This window comes from Daphnia pulex, chromosome 10 (assembly GCF_021134715.1).
Source record: "Daphnia pulex isolate KAP4 chromosome 10, ASM2113471v1".
Taxonomy (NCBI): domain Eukaryota; kingdom Metazoa; phylum Arthropoda; class Branchiopoda; order Diplostraca; family Daphniidae; genus Daphnia; species Daphnia pulex.
In genome coordinates this window covers 6,116,515-6,136,338 of record NC_060026.1, presented here as the reverse complement: position 1 = coordinate 6,136,338, position 19,824 = coordinate 6,116,515, and the positions used below count along the sequence as shown (strand labels likewise).

Here is a 19,824-nt window from a genome sequence, read left to right as displayed (position 1 = left end):
CATTCCCATATGGAACCTAAAAATCTGAAATAATTCAGGCATATCCAGTTTTTTACTCCGGATTCACCTGTTTTTGCAGAATTTCAATATTCCCTGCCGTTCGGGAGATATTTAATGTTAAAGTCTGGGTTTTTCAAATTTTAACAATTTTTGGGGATTTTGGTAACACTTTTTGGGTAAATGCTAATCTTGAAACAAAAACAAATTCTCCCAAAAGTTTGCTCGGCCATCCCTCATTACGAATCCAAAAGGAATTTACATTCTGGATTAGATTGGTCGATTTATTCCCAATCTAGTAAAGTGTAATTTTGACAAGTTTCCCACCCAGCCTAGTCGCCATTTTTTATCACTCTCCCTCGCGTTCCTGGCGGATGACAGCCGAAGCATACGAGTTCTCTGCACCTCGGGCTTCATATTGCCGGCCACTAGACTATATGAAAGGGCCTACAGTATGTCCCCCGGTCTAAAGTGAAGGCCAGGAAAGCGTAGCTTCGGCTGTCATCCACCAGGAACGCGAGGTAAATTGAGCGTTCTACTTTATAGTTTAACGATGTATTGAAAGGACTGAACACAAAAACAAGCGGGGATGCTAGAGGGAGAACCGGAGAACTGAGAGGGAGAGTAGAGAGGGAGAATAGAGAGGGGGAGTAGAGAGGGAGAATAGAGAGGGAGAATAGAGAGAGAGAATAGAGAGGGAGAATAGGGGAGAGAATAGAGAGTCGGCTGCCTGCTACTGGTATATGAGGAAGCAAATGGAGGAGATTGCATAAAAGTTCGGGTGACCACTTCCTTCTCAATAGCTGTGGCTGGGATTTTTATTGTGGTCACCAGTGGCCTCCTAAGGCCTCCTAAATCAAGTGTTGCAGTGAGTAAGGAAGCTTTCGCTGCCTAACAAAAATAATACGTACATGGTAGTTGTTAAAGTTGTGGATGAAAATCCAAGGTTCATTTTGCGCCCGGGGCCCGGGGTCCGGGGTTCCACACCTTAAGGTAATACGCATTCTTTATTTGTTTAAGATCATTATTTTGATTAGTTGTTGTACAGTACCTACGAGAAGATTGGAAACGCGCGAAAGAAGTTTATGTAAAAAGCCGATTTTCGCCGCGTTCTAAAAAATTGGGTTTTTGACGGAGGGCATTGAATTTTTTGGAAGTAACCATAATGGTTGGCTACTTTGCCGCTATCTAATAATAGGGAAAAATAACCCTTCGAAGACGCCAAAAAGTGCAAAATAAAGAGCTTCGTTAGCTTTATTACATTTGTCATTTTCAAATTTTTTCAGTTTCATTTAATATAATGAATTTCGAATTGAAAATGAGATTTGTCATTTTTGCCCATTTCTTCCCTTCTATCCCACCCCGCGGTTTTGTCGCGTTTTCCCCTTTGTTTCATTTTTGGAGGTGGGAAATTTTCCTTTGCTCTAGTAGGCGATATTTACCCTTCCTAACTATTTCCACAGCTGATTCGACGTATTACAGAAATATTTTGAAAGAGATTGACATGAGGGTAAATATCTGTTGTGTTAAACTCTTAAACAAATTGTTGCAAAATCGTACCTAGATTTTAAGACAAAATTGAAGGTTAAATTCCAATCAGCTGTTTTGGTTTGCTTGACTGCTGACGTCTGGGACTCGCTTAAACGAAGCTTTTTGGGTATTACGCCTCATTGGCTAGAACTAAGACGAGTCTGTCGACCAGAAAATCAGCTGGGATAAAGTGTAAACGTTATGAAGGTGACATTCATTATTATTTCACTTTCCTTTAAAATGATTTATAGTTATACATCTTGATAATTGCAATAGGACATTATACGTATGATAGAATAGCTGAAATGATAGATGGTGTTGTGACAGATTTCATCTTGCTACGTCGAGTGCTAAAGCCAATTCTATAGTAACAGATAACGGATGAAACTTTGTTAAAGCATTCCCAAAATTTTCTTTTTTAAAAGATAGTTATTGATTTAAGGGACAGATCAAATATAGTTTCTTAAGGCATTTCGGCTCTTCCCAACAAGACATTAAAACCATAAAGTTGAGTTGATTTATATTACAACTAAAATGTGTAATTCTAATACGGACTCGAAAGAGGAACACATTCCATTAACACCTCATGGAAGTGGTTTAAAAATATGGCTACGTCCATAAAGACATTGGCATTAAAGCTTCCGGGGTGCCAGAAGCCGGAGTCAAATCTTCTTGATTCATGAAATTTAATGGAAGAAGTACAAGATGTCCCTAAATTTTGAATAATATAATTATATATATTAAAACAACAATTTGTGAAAAGGAAAATTTTTCACCTGAATTTTTTTTAATTTTTGTTCAGCAACAACTGGGTCTGTCAATGATAATGGCAAGACAGATTGGAATTCCCTTAGTTTTTCGAAGGAAGTAACCTCGTCACCTACAAAATTCTGAATATAATAAATACAATAAACCATTTCAAATTTTAATATTACATGGGATGCAACGGAAGACTTCTTCGTATATTTTTGTATTAAGTGCTGCGATTCGAATCCAAGTGTCTTTATAAAATGAATCGGTAATTGGATCCCGAACATCCTGTTTAGATCCATTTTCCATATTTAATAAACCTAAATGCTCACGGAAAAGTCTCTTCCTGAGTGATAATGCAAATTTTCCAGCTAAATAAGGTTTCCCATCCATAAATGATTCGACAAACGAGGAATCCTATTCAAAACATTTTTGAATCTTAAAATGTTATCACAATTATTTTTTTGGACTCACTTCAATAATTGTCGCTATTTCAGAATCTCGCTTTCCTAACAAACTGCGATCATTGATGTTAGCAGAACTTGAAAAAGTTTTAGTTAGTATTCTACTAATTTCATTTCATAAAATCGTTTTAAAATATTACTTACCCACAAATTACTAGTTTATCATCAACAATCATTAATTTAGAATGAACATAAATCAACTCAGTAACCTGCAATTCATCAATAGAAAAATTCAAGTTAATATTGAGTAATTTGATAAGAATAACAAACACATAATACCAGTTGCTGATTTAGTTGCGAATGAGTTCGAAGACCATAAAACGATACGTATTCCATTGGATCAATCTTCGTTAATCTTAATCTTTCCAATAAAGAATGTTTTCCTCTACAACATAAATTTTATTTAAACACGGTTTACATCAACGTCATTGCTTTATTTTTCATTCTTTTATTTCCCTCTCTCCCTCTAAATCATTATTTAGCCTATGTTAAATCTTTAGAGGGGTCCTTTGGAGGGTGGAAAATGCAGAACCCTACCGCAAAAGAGAAATATCATTCATTTATTTTCAAGGGAAGGTGGCTTAGAGGATGGAAAAACAAGACAGACGAAGTGACGATTTTTTTTTGTTGGGGGGGGGGGGACCTGAGCTGTCAGCGGTTTACAACACTTACTAATTTAGCTATTTTACAACTTTTTAAATCGCATTTCTTTGGTCAGAAAAACGGCAAAAAGTTGTCTGTTTGAATGGAATGTCGTCTTTGAAAAAATCATCTAGAGCGAAGGAATTGTAGACGATCTCTAAGCTATCAGGATGAAATTGGAAGGATAAAAAAGTCAAATTGAAATCTATGGCGAAAAATTTAATGAAAGTAAAATTTTCGTACGAGAATGAGAATAAATCTACCTAGAAATGGAGGCGTAATTCCAATGCATTATGGCATGCATGGCAATACCCGATTTTGTTCCTATTTGACCTTCAAAGCCAGGTAGCAATGGAAGAACGACTATCACACGAAATCGAGATTTTCTTCTAAAAAATACATAAGGTAAAATTATGGCATTTTCAACAATAAATAGATAAATTTCTTACTCTGCAGCTAAAACAATTCGATCATAGAGAGCCGCTCCCACACGATTACTGACTCCAGAATCACTAGCTAACGTGATGAAAAATTGATTTTCACTGCATTACAAATTTAGTTTGGTTAAAAATCTAAAAACAATTTGTTTCTATATTTATGTACATGTAAATAAAATGTTCTGAATTCTCAATGGCATGAATGTACGCCGAATGAATTGAATCTTCTGTAATCCGAGACCCTACACTCCATGTACTGCTGCTTCGAAGGACCTGACTTAAGTGTTAAAATATTACAATAGAATATATGTCTATGTTTGATTACTTGACAGTTCGCAAAAGTCGTAAGGTTGTTTGTCTTCAAACAAGGATCACAAATACTGTATGATTTTGGTACTAAAAACGGGAAATCGATGTTTTCCTTTGCCTTTTCAACCTGATTTGTCAAATTTCCAATTTTTGTAAATATTTGATTTATTTCAACCATTTCATTATTATACCTTTGTAGCATTCCATCTTTGAATGAAATGACGTGCAACATCACGAGCTGATTTTCCTGAAACCACACACTGAAAATTTTCAAATGGGAGATATTTTATACTTTTTGTTAAAAACGATAATTTATCACTTTGTTACTACTGCTTACTCCAATATCATGCCAAGGCATTCTTGGTGTAGTTGTACGATCAACAGAATCTTAAATAGGAAAAGAATGACGATCCGTAGCTTTTAAACCCAGTTAAATTATTTAAATATTTTTTCTTTCATTTTTAAGAAACTAACCTGTTAGTGGTTCATCTAAGTGATCAGAATCTTTAACTATGAAATTTGTGTAGTCCTTTCCGACCCATAATTTTGTAGAACCTTCACATTCCTTATGTGTTTCATTTGCAACATTTAGGTTACTAGCGGGTTCTTCGTTCTGGTTTCTTAAATTATGAAAACCATAAAAAAATTGCGAATTTACTAATGATTCATTCAAAATAATTCATAAGAAATCTTCGACTAAGTTAGCCTAATTTAGGGGAAACACTGTAAAATGGATATTAAAATATCTCAAATACTTACTTATTTTTGTTACTAACTTCTCTGTAAAATGTTTTTTTAAGGATATTGGATTGAAGTACGTTGTCCCTAGATTTCACATCTGAAATTATTAAAAAGTTATTTGTTTCGGTTTCCTAAATAGGCTCATAATACTACAATTATAAAAAAATGAAAAAAAGTAGACCCAACATATTGTTATCTTATGGAAAACAAACAAAATATTAGTATTCCAGTGGGTTATTACCATGAAAATGTACAATTTTATGTTTTCTTGATTTTTTTGTAGTGCTTGGGTTTTCTTCCTGTTCTTCCAATTTATCTGTATTATCCTCTTTTGAAACACAATCAAACCTTGTTGCTCTTCAAAAGTAAACGAATGTGAATTAGGGAAGAGAAAGTGGCAGAAATATGATAATCAATTAATGTTCTTAGAGTTTGTGAATAAAACGAATTTCGACTTAAATGTACAAATAACAATATATGGAAAACAATATGTAAATTAAACCCATTTTTATGTCAAATATTAATTCCACTTGAAGAAAATTTTCATTAATCATATTTTTAAATTCATCATAAGATATTGTGAATTTAAAGCCATTAAAAATCGATATAAAGACTATCGAAAAATTGTAAGAAAAGAAACTGAATGATCCCTGTATAGCTTAGCTCATGTATAAATAGTGGCGTTGCAATGTGATCTCGTGAGCAAGCTATCTTTTTTAACAAAATCCGCTCGTACTATATTATTGTAGCCAGGATGAACATAAAGGTACGTCCAGAGTACTGGCTTTGGAATCGTTTTATGTATCAAAGGGGTTAAAAAGTTTTTCACAAACGAAAACCACTTTTCTTCCACATTACGGTTGCTTGAACAAAAAAACGCATAGAAATAATTCCCAAAACAATAGAGGCTGTACTCCCAACGTACCTCAAGAAGTGACTCGTAAAGCATATAGACCATGTGATAAACCATTAAACAGATTTGCTGTCCACATCAAAATTGGTCTTACGAATTCCTTAATTTTCTTCTAACTTATTAATTAAACAAAATTTCAAAAGATGCAGACCCACTCGACAAGCTGCACAATTCTTGTACAGTAGAAAGAATATCTGAATTTCTACAGTAAAATATGGTGTCACAGTAATGGATAAAAAAAATGAGAGGTGCTATAGCAAACAAACTATTCCCCATTATTAAACATGTGTGAGTTATCTTCTGTACCGGGTATCAGCCTGAACAGATATTTTAGGAAGGGATTCTATACGATTACTTTCAGGTCACTGAAAACAAATATCATGAACTTATTTATAAAAAAATAATTATTTTAGGTTATACTCTGAAGTAACAGTTCCAAGGGTAACTTGATTTGCTGTTTTTGCCAAATGAAAAACAGCACCTGGTTTTTGCTGTCCTTTCGTGTGACTTGAGGTAATATTTAACATTCCAATGGCGGAATTTGACCAACTTGCACTTCCTAAATCTGTCAATCTAAGAAAGATACCAACGTTTTAAAATATTATTTACTTAGGGTGATCCACCTATTTATCCTTGCTACCTGTGTTTTTCATCGTCCCATCTTCCAAAGCAAAGATCTATTCCACCAACAAAAGCAGTAGCTTGATCAATTACAACTAATTTTTCATGGTGCGCCTTAATTTAAATGTATAAAGAGAAGTTAAAAATTAACCGGAATACTATATCGTAATAAGTTACCCATAATAACGTTCCTGTTCCGGCAATATGATCTGGATGACGAAGAACTCTAATATTTGGATGTAATTGGGACAAAATCTTTTTTGAATAAAAGCTGTTGATGCCAAGCGCCATTTCAACCTCTTTGTAGAGTAAAACAAATACACGAACACCTTCTTCCTGTAATTCAATCACATGATACATTTTGATTGTTTTTTTCCATTTTTGTTAGGACGACTACATATATTTTTTTAACGAATAACATATTTTATGGCGCATTTTATTGTAGCCCGGAATCTTATTTCAAATACACCGAAGCTTTTGACTACCCATTTCATTTTATCATACAGTGCCTACCAGAAAATTGGGAACGCGTGAATCTTATGTAAAAGGTTATTTTCGTGGCACTCTCAAAAACAGGTTTCGACGGAGGTCAACGATTTTTTTTCAGAATTTTATATTAAAAAGGAGGATAGGTATAAATAAATTTTCGCGTGTTCTCCTTTGTCTTGTTTTCGGAGGGGGTGGATTTCGTTTTTGTTCAAGTGGGGGATAGTTACCGTTCCTACGAAAATAAAAACAAGAAGAAATCTTGACAAAACCATGGGGTGGGAAAGAAGGGGACATGGGCAAAAATAAGGCTATTTCTAACAAAAAAAAAGTCTTTGCCAAAAAATCAGCTTACTTCCTTGACGCCCACCAAAATGTGTACATAAGGGTTCTATAAACATAAAATAAGTATATATCAGAATACATAAAAGTATCCTTAACCGTTTTATAGGAAGAATCTAAATTTATTATTCCCCCATTCTGATTTTCGATTGGTCTTACTTTAGTCAAACTGGTTCTTTTCTAAATAACTCGAACTTTCACTGAAAATATTTATTTGTAGTAAAAATCTATTGGTAAACGATGGGTTTTATGGAAGGTTCTACAAAATTGAAATTCAGAATAGCTTTAATATAAAATTATTGAAATTTATTTTGTAAATGCGTATTTAAAGAGTTTTATGTTTTGTACAGGATACTATGTTCATTTACTTGTCTACGAAACCTTACTCACGTATCGGTATCAAAGGGATGGCCGGGAATCGCCCCCACACTGCACCAAAAACGCACTTTACTTGCCTACCCATATCCAATATTAAATATTAAGAAATAGCGATAAAAATATCTCAAACATAACTTATTATTAATTATTCTATTAATGTTTTTCTTTAAGAAGAAGATATGTGAACGCAAGTTGTTGTCGCGTCTTTTGTGCAGAGGGGGTACGCCATTTCAGTCGAATATAAGGGTGTTGCTTAAACCAAATTGACGATCAAAAAGTAAACAGACGGTGTCTAACGCCTAAAATTTTATACGTTTAAATTACGTATAGATAAACCAGTTCAGCTAAAATAGAATCAATTAGAATCCTGGATATAGGGAAATAAAACTATAGGAGCAAACCTCTCCATATTGTTCAACTAGAATTTTAATATAATTTTCAATATTCATAAGATCACTGCTATGCGGTAAACAAAATATGGAGATGAAATGAGAAATATAAATATGAAGTATACGTACAGCTTTCCGACGAAGAATTGTATCAAGTCGCCATTTGTTACCTATATTTATATTTTAATTATACGTATGTATGGAAATTTAAAAAAAAAACTTACCATCAACAACGGGTCTTTTCATGTATATTTCAGGACTCAACCACCTAAAAAGAAAATTGGATTAGATTATAAAAACCTAAGTCATAAAGAAATTTTTTTAAACCAGTCAGAAATCATAATTTCTTCTTTTGCATTCTCGATGAAATCTGCAACAGTAGACATGAAATCTGCACCATCAACAAACCAACCACAAACCGCATTTTCTCTTGCTGGTACAAAACTTCTGAAACGGTTTTCCCCTTTCAGTTGGACAAAATCACTGCCTTTAATGTAACCTTATTAGTTATGTGTGTTTGGTAGGTATGGAAACCGACGATAAATACCAGTAGTGTTCATGACTTGTTGAATGCAGTCTATCCATTCATTTGTCTCTCTCTTCGTTAAGCCTTTGATGACAAGTTTTCGACAGGAGTTAGAAACGATCATTCCATATTTTAAACCGGTTTCAGAATATCCTGTTCGCACTTGAAACTCCTGGTCCATAAGAAGTATACATCGTATTTCATTTGTTGCAGGTCGAAAATAACCAAAAAACGAATCTTTGACGAAAATCCATCTTCTTTTCCAAAATCCAGAAAATCCAAATCTTAAACAAGAAATAAAATAGTTTTATGCACTTATGCCAAATTTTAAATAAAATAAGCCACCAAAATGTAGGCATTTTTAGTTTGAAATTTCACAATTTCAGCCACAAATTTGCAAATTCTTATTGAAGAAAATCAATAAATTACTTAACATTTTCTTGGAAAATGCATTTTTTTTTTTCGACTGCGATTGAAATTTATCTATTATCTATGATCTATTATCATCTAGGGGAGACCGGGGCTAACGTGCAGGGCAATTTTTATAACGACAATTTGTTTAAAAATTCTGAAATAAATACATCGTATGTTAAATCATGTTTTTTTATCCCATAAACTTTTTTTCTTGAAATCTTATATGGATGTGGTATGTCTATATTTTATTTTATAAAATATGTGTTCCTAAGTATTTTATAATTTAGTTTATTTGATGTTGTTTGGGTTCGGGTTAAATGGTACAATCAATTTTTCTAGGTAAACGACCAAAAGAGATTTAAAAAAAAAGACATCTCAACTGTTTTTATTGTATCTTCGCTTATACTTAATATAATACATAAAAATACAGCATTTCTGAAAGAGAAAGGAATTTCCTTTTCGTTTGCGTACTCCCCCCCCCCCCTAAATTGTAATCCTTTTATTTTTTACATTTTTTCTTCTTGGCATTTTATTAAATAACTATTAAGTAGTTTTAAGGAAAAAATGTGTCCCCTACATAATTATCGCATTTTCTGGTTATTCGCATAAAATCTGGTTCGATCATGTAGGTTACACCCTTCGTTTTTACTGCTTAATGTTTGGAGCAGGTTAGGAAGGAAAAAAATGATTGGTTGTGAATTGTCCAATCTGACAAATTCAGCCATGACGTTTCGATATTCCTGACAACCAGCTAGCAAAATTTCCTTTCAGATTCCTAGTTACTACTTTTGACAGCTTGGCAGCTTCCTAAGGGAGTTAACGTCGAGGCAAAAGTTGTTTTACAACTATCTGTTCCCAGTCAGTTTCTAAAAAATATAATAACATAATATAATAAAACATAATATAAACATAATAACGGTAATAACATTTTAAACATCATAATATGTATGACTTCCACTTATTAACAATGTTAACTTTTGTTCAAGTTTCGTTTAGTGTTTACTTAAAATAGATTTTCTAAACCTGAACGAATTTGGATAATGCAAATAACAGTTTTACATAAATTTATACAATTACAGCGAATAGTTTTATCTTCTTTTTCCATAAATAGTCAACCATAGTGCAACCCTTTAACTTTAACTTTATTTATTAGTGGTAGGCACCAATCTAAAAACACATATTAATTCCCGTACCAGATTCCTGATACGGGTATGTTTTACATTCTTCTAAAATGAATCCTTTGAATTTTGGCATTTACTAAGTAAAATAATATTTCGATATTTATAGTTTTGTATCCATTCTTAATAGTATCAATTAAAGTTCAATTAAGAATTTAATCAAAAAGGTCATTTTAACCGAAAGCAAATTTTTAAAGTAAATAATGCGATTTCTCTTTACCTTTCACAGCAGATGATGTAACAACAGCATCCTGCCTGTCCGTCTTCTTCTCTGCAGTAAATATTATACTTGACTGACGAATTATCCCCATTGTGTTTTTTCACCAATCCTTCCTTTCGTTTCACCCCAAGTTGGTCAACGAATGAAAATTGACTGATCTCTAAAAAACGCATCTGAATAACATGGATAACAAATTTTCAAAAACTTACACAAAGCAGTTTAAAAAATATTTTATGCCTAGTTTCAAACTAGAATAAATGAAACATCGATATTTTACAATGCCACATTTCTATGCAACTAAGAAATGACATATTTCGTAAAAAGGCATGGCTCAGAATTTACAATATTGGACAAATCAACATCAAAAGCTTTATAAATTAAATTAATTTTCTTTGTCAGAAAGTACATTATTTAACGGTAAAAACCGTTTGCTGGTAATGCCTATAATGAATTAGAATGACAAGGATTGAATTTTAAGATACATTTGACTTAAGGAATAAAAAGGACGATTGGAAGTATAGAATATTTCTTTTAGTACCCTTCATAATGTCTTTAAAAACTCTCTCAGCTTGGATTTATGGAGATACTCGAATATGCACTTATAAATTCGTTAGGCTATGTCTGGCATTCAAAGTGTTAATAGATTATTGATGTCAGATAATTAATTGGATGAATTTCTGGGTAATTTACATGTTTCATCTTGAAACGGCGAAACAACTACTTTTACAATACCAGAATGTATAAGAATTCTGATTGGAAAATGTACCGTTTCGAAGTGATTGCGATAGACAACGTTTTCCAGAACAGCGTTTAAATAATTTTCTAACTGCGACATTCTCAGTTCCATTTGATCTAAAGATACTAAGGCTTCAGGTACTAAAGGAAACCTTTAAAAATAAATGTACATTTGTTAAAAGTTACTCGTAATGTGATGAATTCAGATTTTGGCTCACCGAGGAATACTATTTTGTTTGATTTTTCTTTTATTAAGTTCCGCCTTGAAGCTTGCTCTCTGCTCGCGGTGTGTCTTCGAAGGAAATGGGATGTTTAATGAAGTTCTAAAATTGTATAGTTCCATGGTGAAATTTTGAAGTAAAATATTTCATTATCAAAGAGTTGTTGAAATGCCAACTTAATCATGATAAATGTGTACATCTACCGCTTATGAAAGTAAAAATTTATTTATTTTACTTCGACACACTAAAACATGGAAACATTTATGAGAAATGGTTATTTTTCCGTACTAAAATTATTAATTTGTGTGCAAAATGATGCGTGCAATGATTTAAAAAAACGAGGTTAAACGTTATTATCTTCCATCACTTTTCTGATTGCCTTGTAGGAATTTTCTATTTGATATTTGATGGTTACATCAAATAGTTTTTGAATGTAAAAAAATAAAATGTTTTTTCGAGAATTATCTACCCATACCACCTGTCAGTACGTGCTTTTCCGAATAAACTTTTAGGTGCTGCCTTTCTTATTTTTAACGGTAGTTTTTACACCAGAAGAAGGAAGGGTAAGCAATTCTCCTCTGTTTAACAAGAAGTTTGGGTTGAATCAAAGGGAAGCAGCATCTAAATGTTTATTCAGAAGAACACCGCCTGTACAGTATGGTGCAACAAATTTCAATGTGCTATTTTTTAAAGTGCCACCTAGGGTTTTATTAAGGCTCGCTTTTTCTCGAGCGTATGAAAAAGCGGAGAGCGAGGATCTTTCTCAATAAACTGCACCAAAATCCGAAAAGAAACGTAAAAATAAATAGATTCGGGAACGTTCATCTTCGCGCAACTTTTTTGTTTGTATTTAAAAAATATATATGAAAATGTAGCATTCTAGCTATCAACTTTGCAGGATTTTCTTTAATTGTATCCGTTTTTATCATACAAAAAAGTTAGGTGAGACAAAAACCTTTTTTAAACCCCCCCCCCCCAATTGGAATATTCCTCACCTTCCTTTTTTAAATTTTAAGATTAACCTAGTAGGGGAGACCGGGGCTATGTGGGACTATGGGCTTAAATGTACACGGCAATTTTCATATTTGGAATTTGTTAAAAAATTATGAAATAAATACAGCGTATTTAAAATTATGTTTTATTTATCCTATAAACTTTTTTTTTGAATTTCTCATTAATTATGGGAAAAACAAAAAATTGGGAACCGGAAAAAATATTTCATGTTGTTTGGGTCCGGGTTAGGTGGTGCAGCTACTGTTGCCAGGTAAACGACCACATCTCACGACCACATCTTAACTTTTTTATTGCATCTCCACTTCGGGGTAGCCGAAAATCGTGAAATTTTTCGGGTTTTGTATTGCCAAACAAAACCATTTTTCCAAAATCTAATTTTCTACAAATTTAGATCTAGCTCCCCTCTACTTCGACCGAGCTTTTAGTTGGCGCGTTTTCAACATCTTTCGCTAGGTTGCTAGGAGGATAAAGCCAGAACACAACATAAAATGGAAGATTTTGTTTTCAAAATTCAACTATTAATATCTCGGCAGATAATAAAACGGTTTTAGAAAACTTTAGAGGGGAGCTAGATCTACATTTGTAGAAAATTCGATTTTTTATGGTTTTGTTTGGCAGACACCTGCTGTACAAAACCAAAAAAAATTCATGATTTTCGGCGACCCCCTGTAAGTTTTTAATTAATGTCTTAAAAACTATGACAGCTACGAAATCGCCGATTGTTCCATTCAATTTTCCGAAAATTTTGTCTTCGAATGATATATATCGCGACCGGCTCTGATTCTTAGTCACGATTTCCAAAAAAAAACCTCAAAGTTGGCCTAGTTTGGCCTGGTTGAGTCATGGACTCGTTGTTAAAAAATTGGCAGCGTAAAAAAAGTGTCCCACATAGCCTTTTTTTGCTAAGGTCTCTCCTAATAAGAATCCTTGATCCTAGATAGCACTATTTAAGAAATTGCCAGTCAGTTTTTTTGTGCACCAATAAGGTCAATTAAGGTAAACGAAAGGGATATGAACTTTGATATAAAACGGATGTGGATATTGATGTATCGATACGATGTTTGATGAAAACTGTCAAAACTTGCCGGAAGTACCATGCCCAAAGAAAAAATGCAGAATTAATTTTATTTCCTAGATTTTTACCGTAATAACTGAAGCTGATTATGAAGATGTTGGAAATGTTTATAACGCCGTCGTAGAATCCATTTTGAATGTTGATATTCCACCTCGATCAAATATCTTAATGGTAATTGAAAAAATATTATGTTCCGAAATTTGTGTATATTATATAGTACGGGAACCGTAAAAATGTTGTCGAAAAATTCAACCGTTATATGTTGTCGTCGAAATTAATTTAAAATTGGAAAGCGTTATGATCCAGTTAAAAATAAGAATTGTTGAATCAAATGGCAGTTAAATTATTCGACAAAACATTTAAGTTCGGTTAGCGCCACTGCTACCAGAAGACAGTAAAACGGTGGTTGAATTACTAAATTGTAACACTAGGACAAATAAATTAAAAACTGCTTCTAAAAATAGCCACGAAAAAAAAAAAAAAAAAAAAACAACAATTATTTTTTTAAATAACTTGTTTGGAATAGAGAAAAGTAGACCCTAAAGCAAGTATTATCGTAACTACAGCAATAGACACTAGAACCCAATAAATAAAAAAATCCTTTATGTTACACATAAGAACTTGTAGATTAGGTGAAGTTCAATTTTTATAATAAGGATCTAATGTCTTGTGTTATTGTGGCGGCAATACTTTCCATAGCTTCTACGGTATTTTACCCCAAATCAATCAAAACAAAATTCTTTTATTTTTCAGTGTTCATTCTTTTAGTAAAAGTTATATAAAAATGTTGAAGTGTCTGTTGTAGTTTTTCAGGTGCAGTTTTAATGAAATTTGGTAGCATTGTCGTCTACCCACTACTTAATAATTCCTTACAAATTTGGATTTGCCCTTATTGTAGAACCGCTTCTTTCATAACTGAGAATTTTCACTTTCAAATTTCCTTTTAGCAGAACAGCATGTGAATAATATATTGATGGATAAGGGACTATACCTATAACAAAATTTAAAGAAAAATAAGAAGAAAGGGAAAATCATGGGGGAAAAAATAAATTCTTTTTTCAATTACAATTGACTACATTAAATATTACGCGAAAAATCTGAAAATGAAGACTGTTGTTGAGCTTTTGAAGCTCTTCATTTCAGAGTTTTCCAGGTTTCCTACATTTACCCGTTCTGTAGTTATCCCCCTTTAAGGTACCCTAATTTGCATGGAGCTCTATAGAGTGTTTCCAATCTTAGGGTACCATTTTGAACCTACCCTTCCCTTGAACGGAAAATCTAAAAAAAAATTAGCTTAATGCTAAAAATAATCATGGTAGAAGAGGGAATGGTATGTTCACGCACTAGAAATTTTCCATAAGGCTGGATCCCAGGTTGATGAATGCTAGTGACACTAAGCGAATTTTCTCCAGAAATATGTCTGAACACTTTTTTTCGTTAGTTTAGATAGTTCTTGCGAAAGAAAACAAATTTGGATTTTGCAAAAAAAATGTGAAAAAACTCGCATTTTTTACAGAATCTAGGTATTCTATCAATTTTGCTTTAAAAATATAGAAAAAAGGAAAATTAAAAAAATTACTTTTGATTTCAACCTACGTCGTCTCACATGGATGCTCAACGCTCTTCCAACTTAGCTACCAATTGCTTGCAGAATTTCAAAAATTGCAAATAATAAGCCCTTTTTGTAAGTACAATTCAAGAACACACGATTCAGTAACGCTACGCTTGGTGGCCGCACCATACATCGTGGAAAATTACTTTGAAAAAAACTGAAAAACCGAGGATCTAGCTTATGGGAAATTTCTATTGCGTGAACATACCAGCCCCTCTTCTACCATGCCATAAGTTAACACGCCCTTTGTTGAATTTCTATTGAAAAAAAAAACGTTTTGCGCCATAAGGCCCCGAAGAACGACGTCAAAGCAAACTAGAACCTTTTGGGGACGTGTTAAAGCCCTATGTCTCTATAGCCGTCGCCCTACCTGTCTATTATACATCGTGATTTAAACTAAAAAAAAGTCCAAATATTCCAACTTTTTAAGACTTTTCTAGTCAAATTTGACTGGCATATCGACATAAATATTCGTGGATGCTCATGTAATTTTAAACGAATATTTACCTAAAAATATAACAATTCGAATAAATATAATAGATTTTCCAAAATCAAGTTAATAATCGAAATCGAAGTGAATATTCTAAAATAGAATACGAGGCAATGAGTAAAACAATTGACAGCTTCTGCTGTCGTCTGATAGGTCTAAATCGTGTACAAACGGTCCTAAGCCCCTCCCCTAGCGGATCGAGTTGAGAAAATGCGAATACACGGTAGAGCACACGGTTTAGACTGTACACGTACAGGATAATGCGTACAAGATCAAGACTAACCCAATTAGGCTTATAAGTCAAATAAACAAAACGGTAAAAATGTCTGAATAGATGGGGAATGGTTTTAATCTCTCACAAATAGTATTTTTGGGAGTTGTCCCAAAAAACTTATTTTAAAAAATTTGCTCGGATTTTCTACTCTTCTTTTTTTACAAGTACATTCTAAACTACAGGACTCACAGCATCAATTTTTGCATCAATCGTGTTTTTCAATTAGTTTTTTTAACGTGCAGCGCTTGTTTTCTCAAAATAAAACCCCCACTTTTGGTCTTTTTTAGTGGTGAACTGCTTAAAATTGCGGATAAAATAACTTTCTTACCCTCTTCTTCAGATTCGTTTTTCAATAAAAAACCATGCTGATCTTCAAAACAGCTTTGATTTGGTATACTTCTTGCTGTTATTTGTTTATCATAATCATGCAGTGTTGAATGGGTGCTCACAAACGACGAATCTTCTTCTCCGGTTATAGAAGGATAGTTGCTCACGAAATCCATTATGCTATTCAACCGGAAAATATTAGTTAATCAAATATGTTCTTGAAATTGTTTCATAAAAATGTACATCCAAATCCTCATTTTTCAGTACAAAAATATTGAAATATAGTCCTAGTGCATGATGCGTATCCTGGCTATCTAGTTAACCAATCCCACACTCTGCCACCAAGTGGAGCTGTTTTTTCGTGTTGTCCAACATCGGAAACCAGGTATTTTTATTCTTAAAAATAACTTTGGAATTTTTGTTTGGTTGCACGATGTTATTTTCTAAGGTGGCTTAGTAAGGAAGAGTCTATTAAGTAGTGTGCTAGTTGGCACCCACATTTTTCGTTATCTTGCGATCGAGGGATTACATTTTAAAAATTACCTGTTATAGTATTTACTAATGCGCATCTTTAAAAACAAATTACTGAAATAATTCAAGTAGTATGGGAACAGCAAATAAAATAATTTTTTTACCATTTTTTTTTTTTTATGTGGACCCTAAAAATTTAGAAAAAATCATTTCTAAAAGGAAATTTTCAGAAAATAATTTTAATTTATTTAAATCCATATTATTGGTTGAAAGAAACATTACATTAACAAAGACACCTTTTCTCGGGGAAAATTGTAATGTTGGGTTAGAGATAGGAGTGAAAATTTTTCGGAAAACTTAGTTCATAACGCCATCGCGAGGTGTTCTTTTGACCCATAAGGATAACTTGTGTCATTCTACTCCGCGTACACGAGCATTTGTCCTCTCAACTCGACCAACCCTCCTTCATTTTCAAAGCGCTTTTAGTTTTAACAAGCAATCCACCACTCAACCGCACCAAATCCATGGACCCCACTTTTTTTCCATTCCGCTATGGGACCAAGAAATCTGAAATAATTCAGACATATCCAGTTTTTTATTTTGGATTCACCTGTTTTTGCAGAATTTAAATATTCCCTGCCGTTCGGGAGATATTTAATGTTAAAGTTTGAGTTTTTCAAATTTTAACAATTTTAGGGGGTCTTTGGCATCGCTTTTTGGGTAAATGCTAACCTTTAAAAAAACAAATTCAACCAAAAGTTTGCTCGGCCATCCCTTAATACCAATCCAAAAGGAATACATTCCGAATAAGATTGGCCGAGTTATTCCCAATCTAGTAAAGTGTAATTTTGACCAGTTTCCCACCCAGCCTAGTCGCCATTATTTATGACTCTCCCTCGCGTTCCTAGCGGATGACAGACGAAGCATACAAGTTCTCTACACCTCGGGCTTCATATTGCCGGCCACTAGACTATATGAAAAGGCCTACAGTATGTCCCCCGGTCTAAAGTGAAGGCCAGGAAAGCGTAGCTTCGTCTGTCATCCGCTATTATAAAATATCAAGAAAATTCTAAAGTAAATAAGGGGCACTGAAATCTGAAGGTGGGGAAAATAGGTCTTTAGCTTAATAGAGTGAGCAATCTGTTTATCTTAGTGAGTGTCAAAGTTCAGCTAAGTTTTTTTGTTCAAACTTGGACTTTTAACATACGTAGACAAGAATTGAGTGGAGCTAAGCTGAACTTGAAAAGTAACTTCAGTAAATTTCTAGTAGTAGTAACTTAATCAACTGTCAGAATTCCATAACCTCTCATATGTGCATTGTGACCGTCTGAAATACCTATTCGTGATTTCTGCAAAAAATCAAATATGTCCTGACTAATTAAAAGTGACAACTCTAAACGCAAGATCCTTGAAGAGACCTTGAAATCCCAATATGATATAATAAAGGATTGGGCGTGCAAATAAATAGGGGAGAACGGGGCAATTGAGGTAGTGTGTAACTTAGCACCAACCGTTTTTCGTCCTCTCGCGATCGAGGGATTGCATTTTAAAATTACCAGTTATAGTTTTTAATAATGCGCATCTTTTTTAAAAAATTACGGAAATAGTCCATCTAAAATATTTTTTTGGCCCTTGAATCGTGTCGTCTATTTCGTTTTCTTTTTTCTTTTGTGGACTTCCCAAGTTAGCTAAAAATTTATCAAAAATATGTTTCTAAAAGTAAATTCTTTCTTCTTTCAGAAACCAATTTTTATTTATTTTTATTGATAAAATTGTTGCTTGAAAACGCAATAATAACAAAGAAACCTTTTTCTCGGGGCAACTTGTGTTGCTGAGTTAGACATGGGAGGGAAAAATTTTCGGAAAATTTAGTTGATGACGCCATCGCCAGATGTTCTTTTAGCCCGTAAGAATAACATGGGCCGTCCTACCTCGCGTACATGAGCATGTTGCCCCCCGATTCGACCCACACTCCTTCATTTTCAAAGCGCTTTTGGATTTGAACAAAGCAAATTGTCACAAACTAAAAATACACTTTTGATAGCTAATTTTTTCCTCTTTTTTTAAGCCTAGCGGGGATAAAAAATATTGTGAAATAAAGAAATGGGGGCTCAAAAACAAAAAAAGGGCCAACTAGTACAACTCTCTCCTATGTTAAAAGCCTTCACAATTTTATACTTTAAAAACACTCTCGGGGAAATTCCTGGGCCTTTGTCATTGTGATTTCAATACATTTTATAAATTGGAATGCATAATTTGTAAAACAGCAAAGATAAATGTAATTAATAGTATTTAATTAAAAATTATCAAAAATATAACTCACAAATTATTTTGATGTCTGCCAACGAATAGAAAACTTAGTTAGCAGTTTGACAGTGCGAAGATTTGAATAGCAGGTAACGCACTTCTAGTCTTTTGTGGAACTCCTCTGACTGTATCCCTTGGTACGCCAGGAACAACTCGACGAATATATATATATATTTTTTTCATATCAGTAACCGATAACATTATCTCTTGTCAATATTGCAACCATGAAAACGAACCGACAATCGAGGGATCCAAAAAACCTTCGTAATATTTCTTTTGTTTCGACCTTTCGAAATTTTCATTTTTCTTCTCCTTCTTGTGCCTTTCACAACATTGCCTAGTCCTCATCTTCTTGTCTAGTTTTATCCGTTCCTCGGAAAAACTATTTTATATATTACAGATAATTTCTAACTATGCTAAAAATAAATAAGTCAACCGTGAAACATTTTACTTTAACAAGCCGTCCGCCACTCAAACAGACCGTTTGCGGGTTTTCGATTTTGCGGAAATCATCGCTAGGGGTCCTAAAAATTAACAAATATGTGGTTTTTGTGCAAAATTGTTCGCTTAGTTGATTGGTAAAAACCGCAATCGTTTATTTTTTTTAATTTGAGAGATATTTAAAAAAAACCGTGGGGGGGGGGTAGCCAAAATTGTGACTTTTTTTTGTTTTTTTGCAGCAGTTATCTCATCAACTTCTGCACCTAAAATAATCTAATTGTTTTCAAGTGACGGAATAGCCCATCTCAACAAACCATTTAATATTTTTTCAACACTCGGCTTTGAAGCCGAGATATTAACGATTAAAATTCTGGATAAATTTCCAAACATTTCTTGGGGGAAAATGTTGTTATCGCCAGCGCTAGGTGGCTTACAGGATTAAGGTCGGCATGGCAAAAACCGAAGAAATTTTAAATGCTGGTTTGGGGTGGTTAAATGGTTAAAGGGTTATCTAACACTT

At 33.4% G+C, this 19,824-nt stretch overlaps 1 protein-coding gene and 1 long non-coding RNA gene across 6 annotated transcripts; one reads left to right on the top strand and one right to left on the bottom strand.

Moving 5' to 3' along the window:
* Positions 1–687: 687 nt before the first annotated feature.
* LOC124206115 lies at positions 688–1,925 on the top strand. Its single transcript, XR_006879567.1, has 2 exons — positions 688–990; positions 1,046–1,925. It is a non-coding gene; the product is annotated as an uncharacterized LOC124206115 (long non-coding RNA).
* Positions 1,926–2,044: 119 nt separating this feature from the next.
* On the bottom strand, positions 2,045–19,030 carry LOC124206110 (phospholipase D1-like). 5 transcript variants are annotated; one of them, XM_046603757.1, is made up of 29 exons: positions 18,880–19,030; positions 16,087–16,265; positions 14,256–14,373; positions 13,451–13,546; positions 11,291–11,395; positions 11,104–11,224; positions 10,338–10,510; positions 8,547–8,809; positions 8,327–8,486; positions 8,224–8,267; positions 8,129–8,169; positions 6,582–6,740; positions 6,424–6,518; positions 6,204–6,356; positions 5,112–5,227; positions 4,889–4,967; positions 4,604–4,749; positions 4,467–4,516; positions 4,321–4,389; positions 4,146–4,256; positions 3,987–4,093; positions 3,833–3,925; positions 3,647–3,772; positions 3,021–3,126; positions 2,886–2,950; positions 2,752–2,818; positions 2,463–2,694; positions 2,304–2,407; positions 2,045–2,238 (listed from the first exon to the last, which is right to left on the bottom strand). In XM_046603757.1, the coding sequence occupies exons 2-29, from the start codon at positions 16,259–16,261 to the stop codon at positions 2,137–2,139; spliced, it is 3,276 nt and encodes a 1,091-aa protein (XP_046459713.1). In that variant the 5' UTR covers positions 16,262–16,265; positions 18,880–19,030; the 3' UTR covers positions 2,045–2,136. The 5 variants fall into 5 exon arrangements, with proteins under 5 accessions (XP_046459713.1, XP_046459714.1, XP_046459715.1 ...); XM_046603758.1 differs by lacking the exons at positions 14,256–14,373; positions 18,880–19,030 and having other exon boundaries at positions 16,087–16,225; XM_046603759.1 differs by lacking the exons at positions 13,451–13,546; positions 14,256–14,373; positions 18,880–19,030 and having other exon boundaries at positions 16,087–16,223.
* Positions 19,031–19,824: the final 794 nt, after the last annotated feature.

What these genes read in the sequence shown, in the direction of transcription:
- LOC124206110 (XM_046603757.1), bottom strand. Translation starts at nt 16,261, where the DNA reads ATGGATTTCGTGAGCAACTATCCTTCTATAACCGGAGAAGAAGATTCG. An exon ending in CTTAGATGAACCACTAACAG is followed by an intron (nt 4,517 to 4,603) that starts GTTAGTTTCTTA and finishes TTCCTATTTAAG; the next exon opens with ATTCTGTTGATCGTACAACT. An exon ending in AGTCTTCCGTTGCATCCCAT is followed by an intron (nt 2,408 to 2,462) that starts GTAATATTAAAA and finishes AGAATTTTGTAG; the next exon opens with GTGACGAGGTTACTTCCTTC.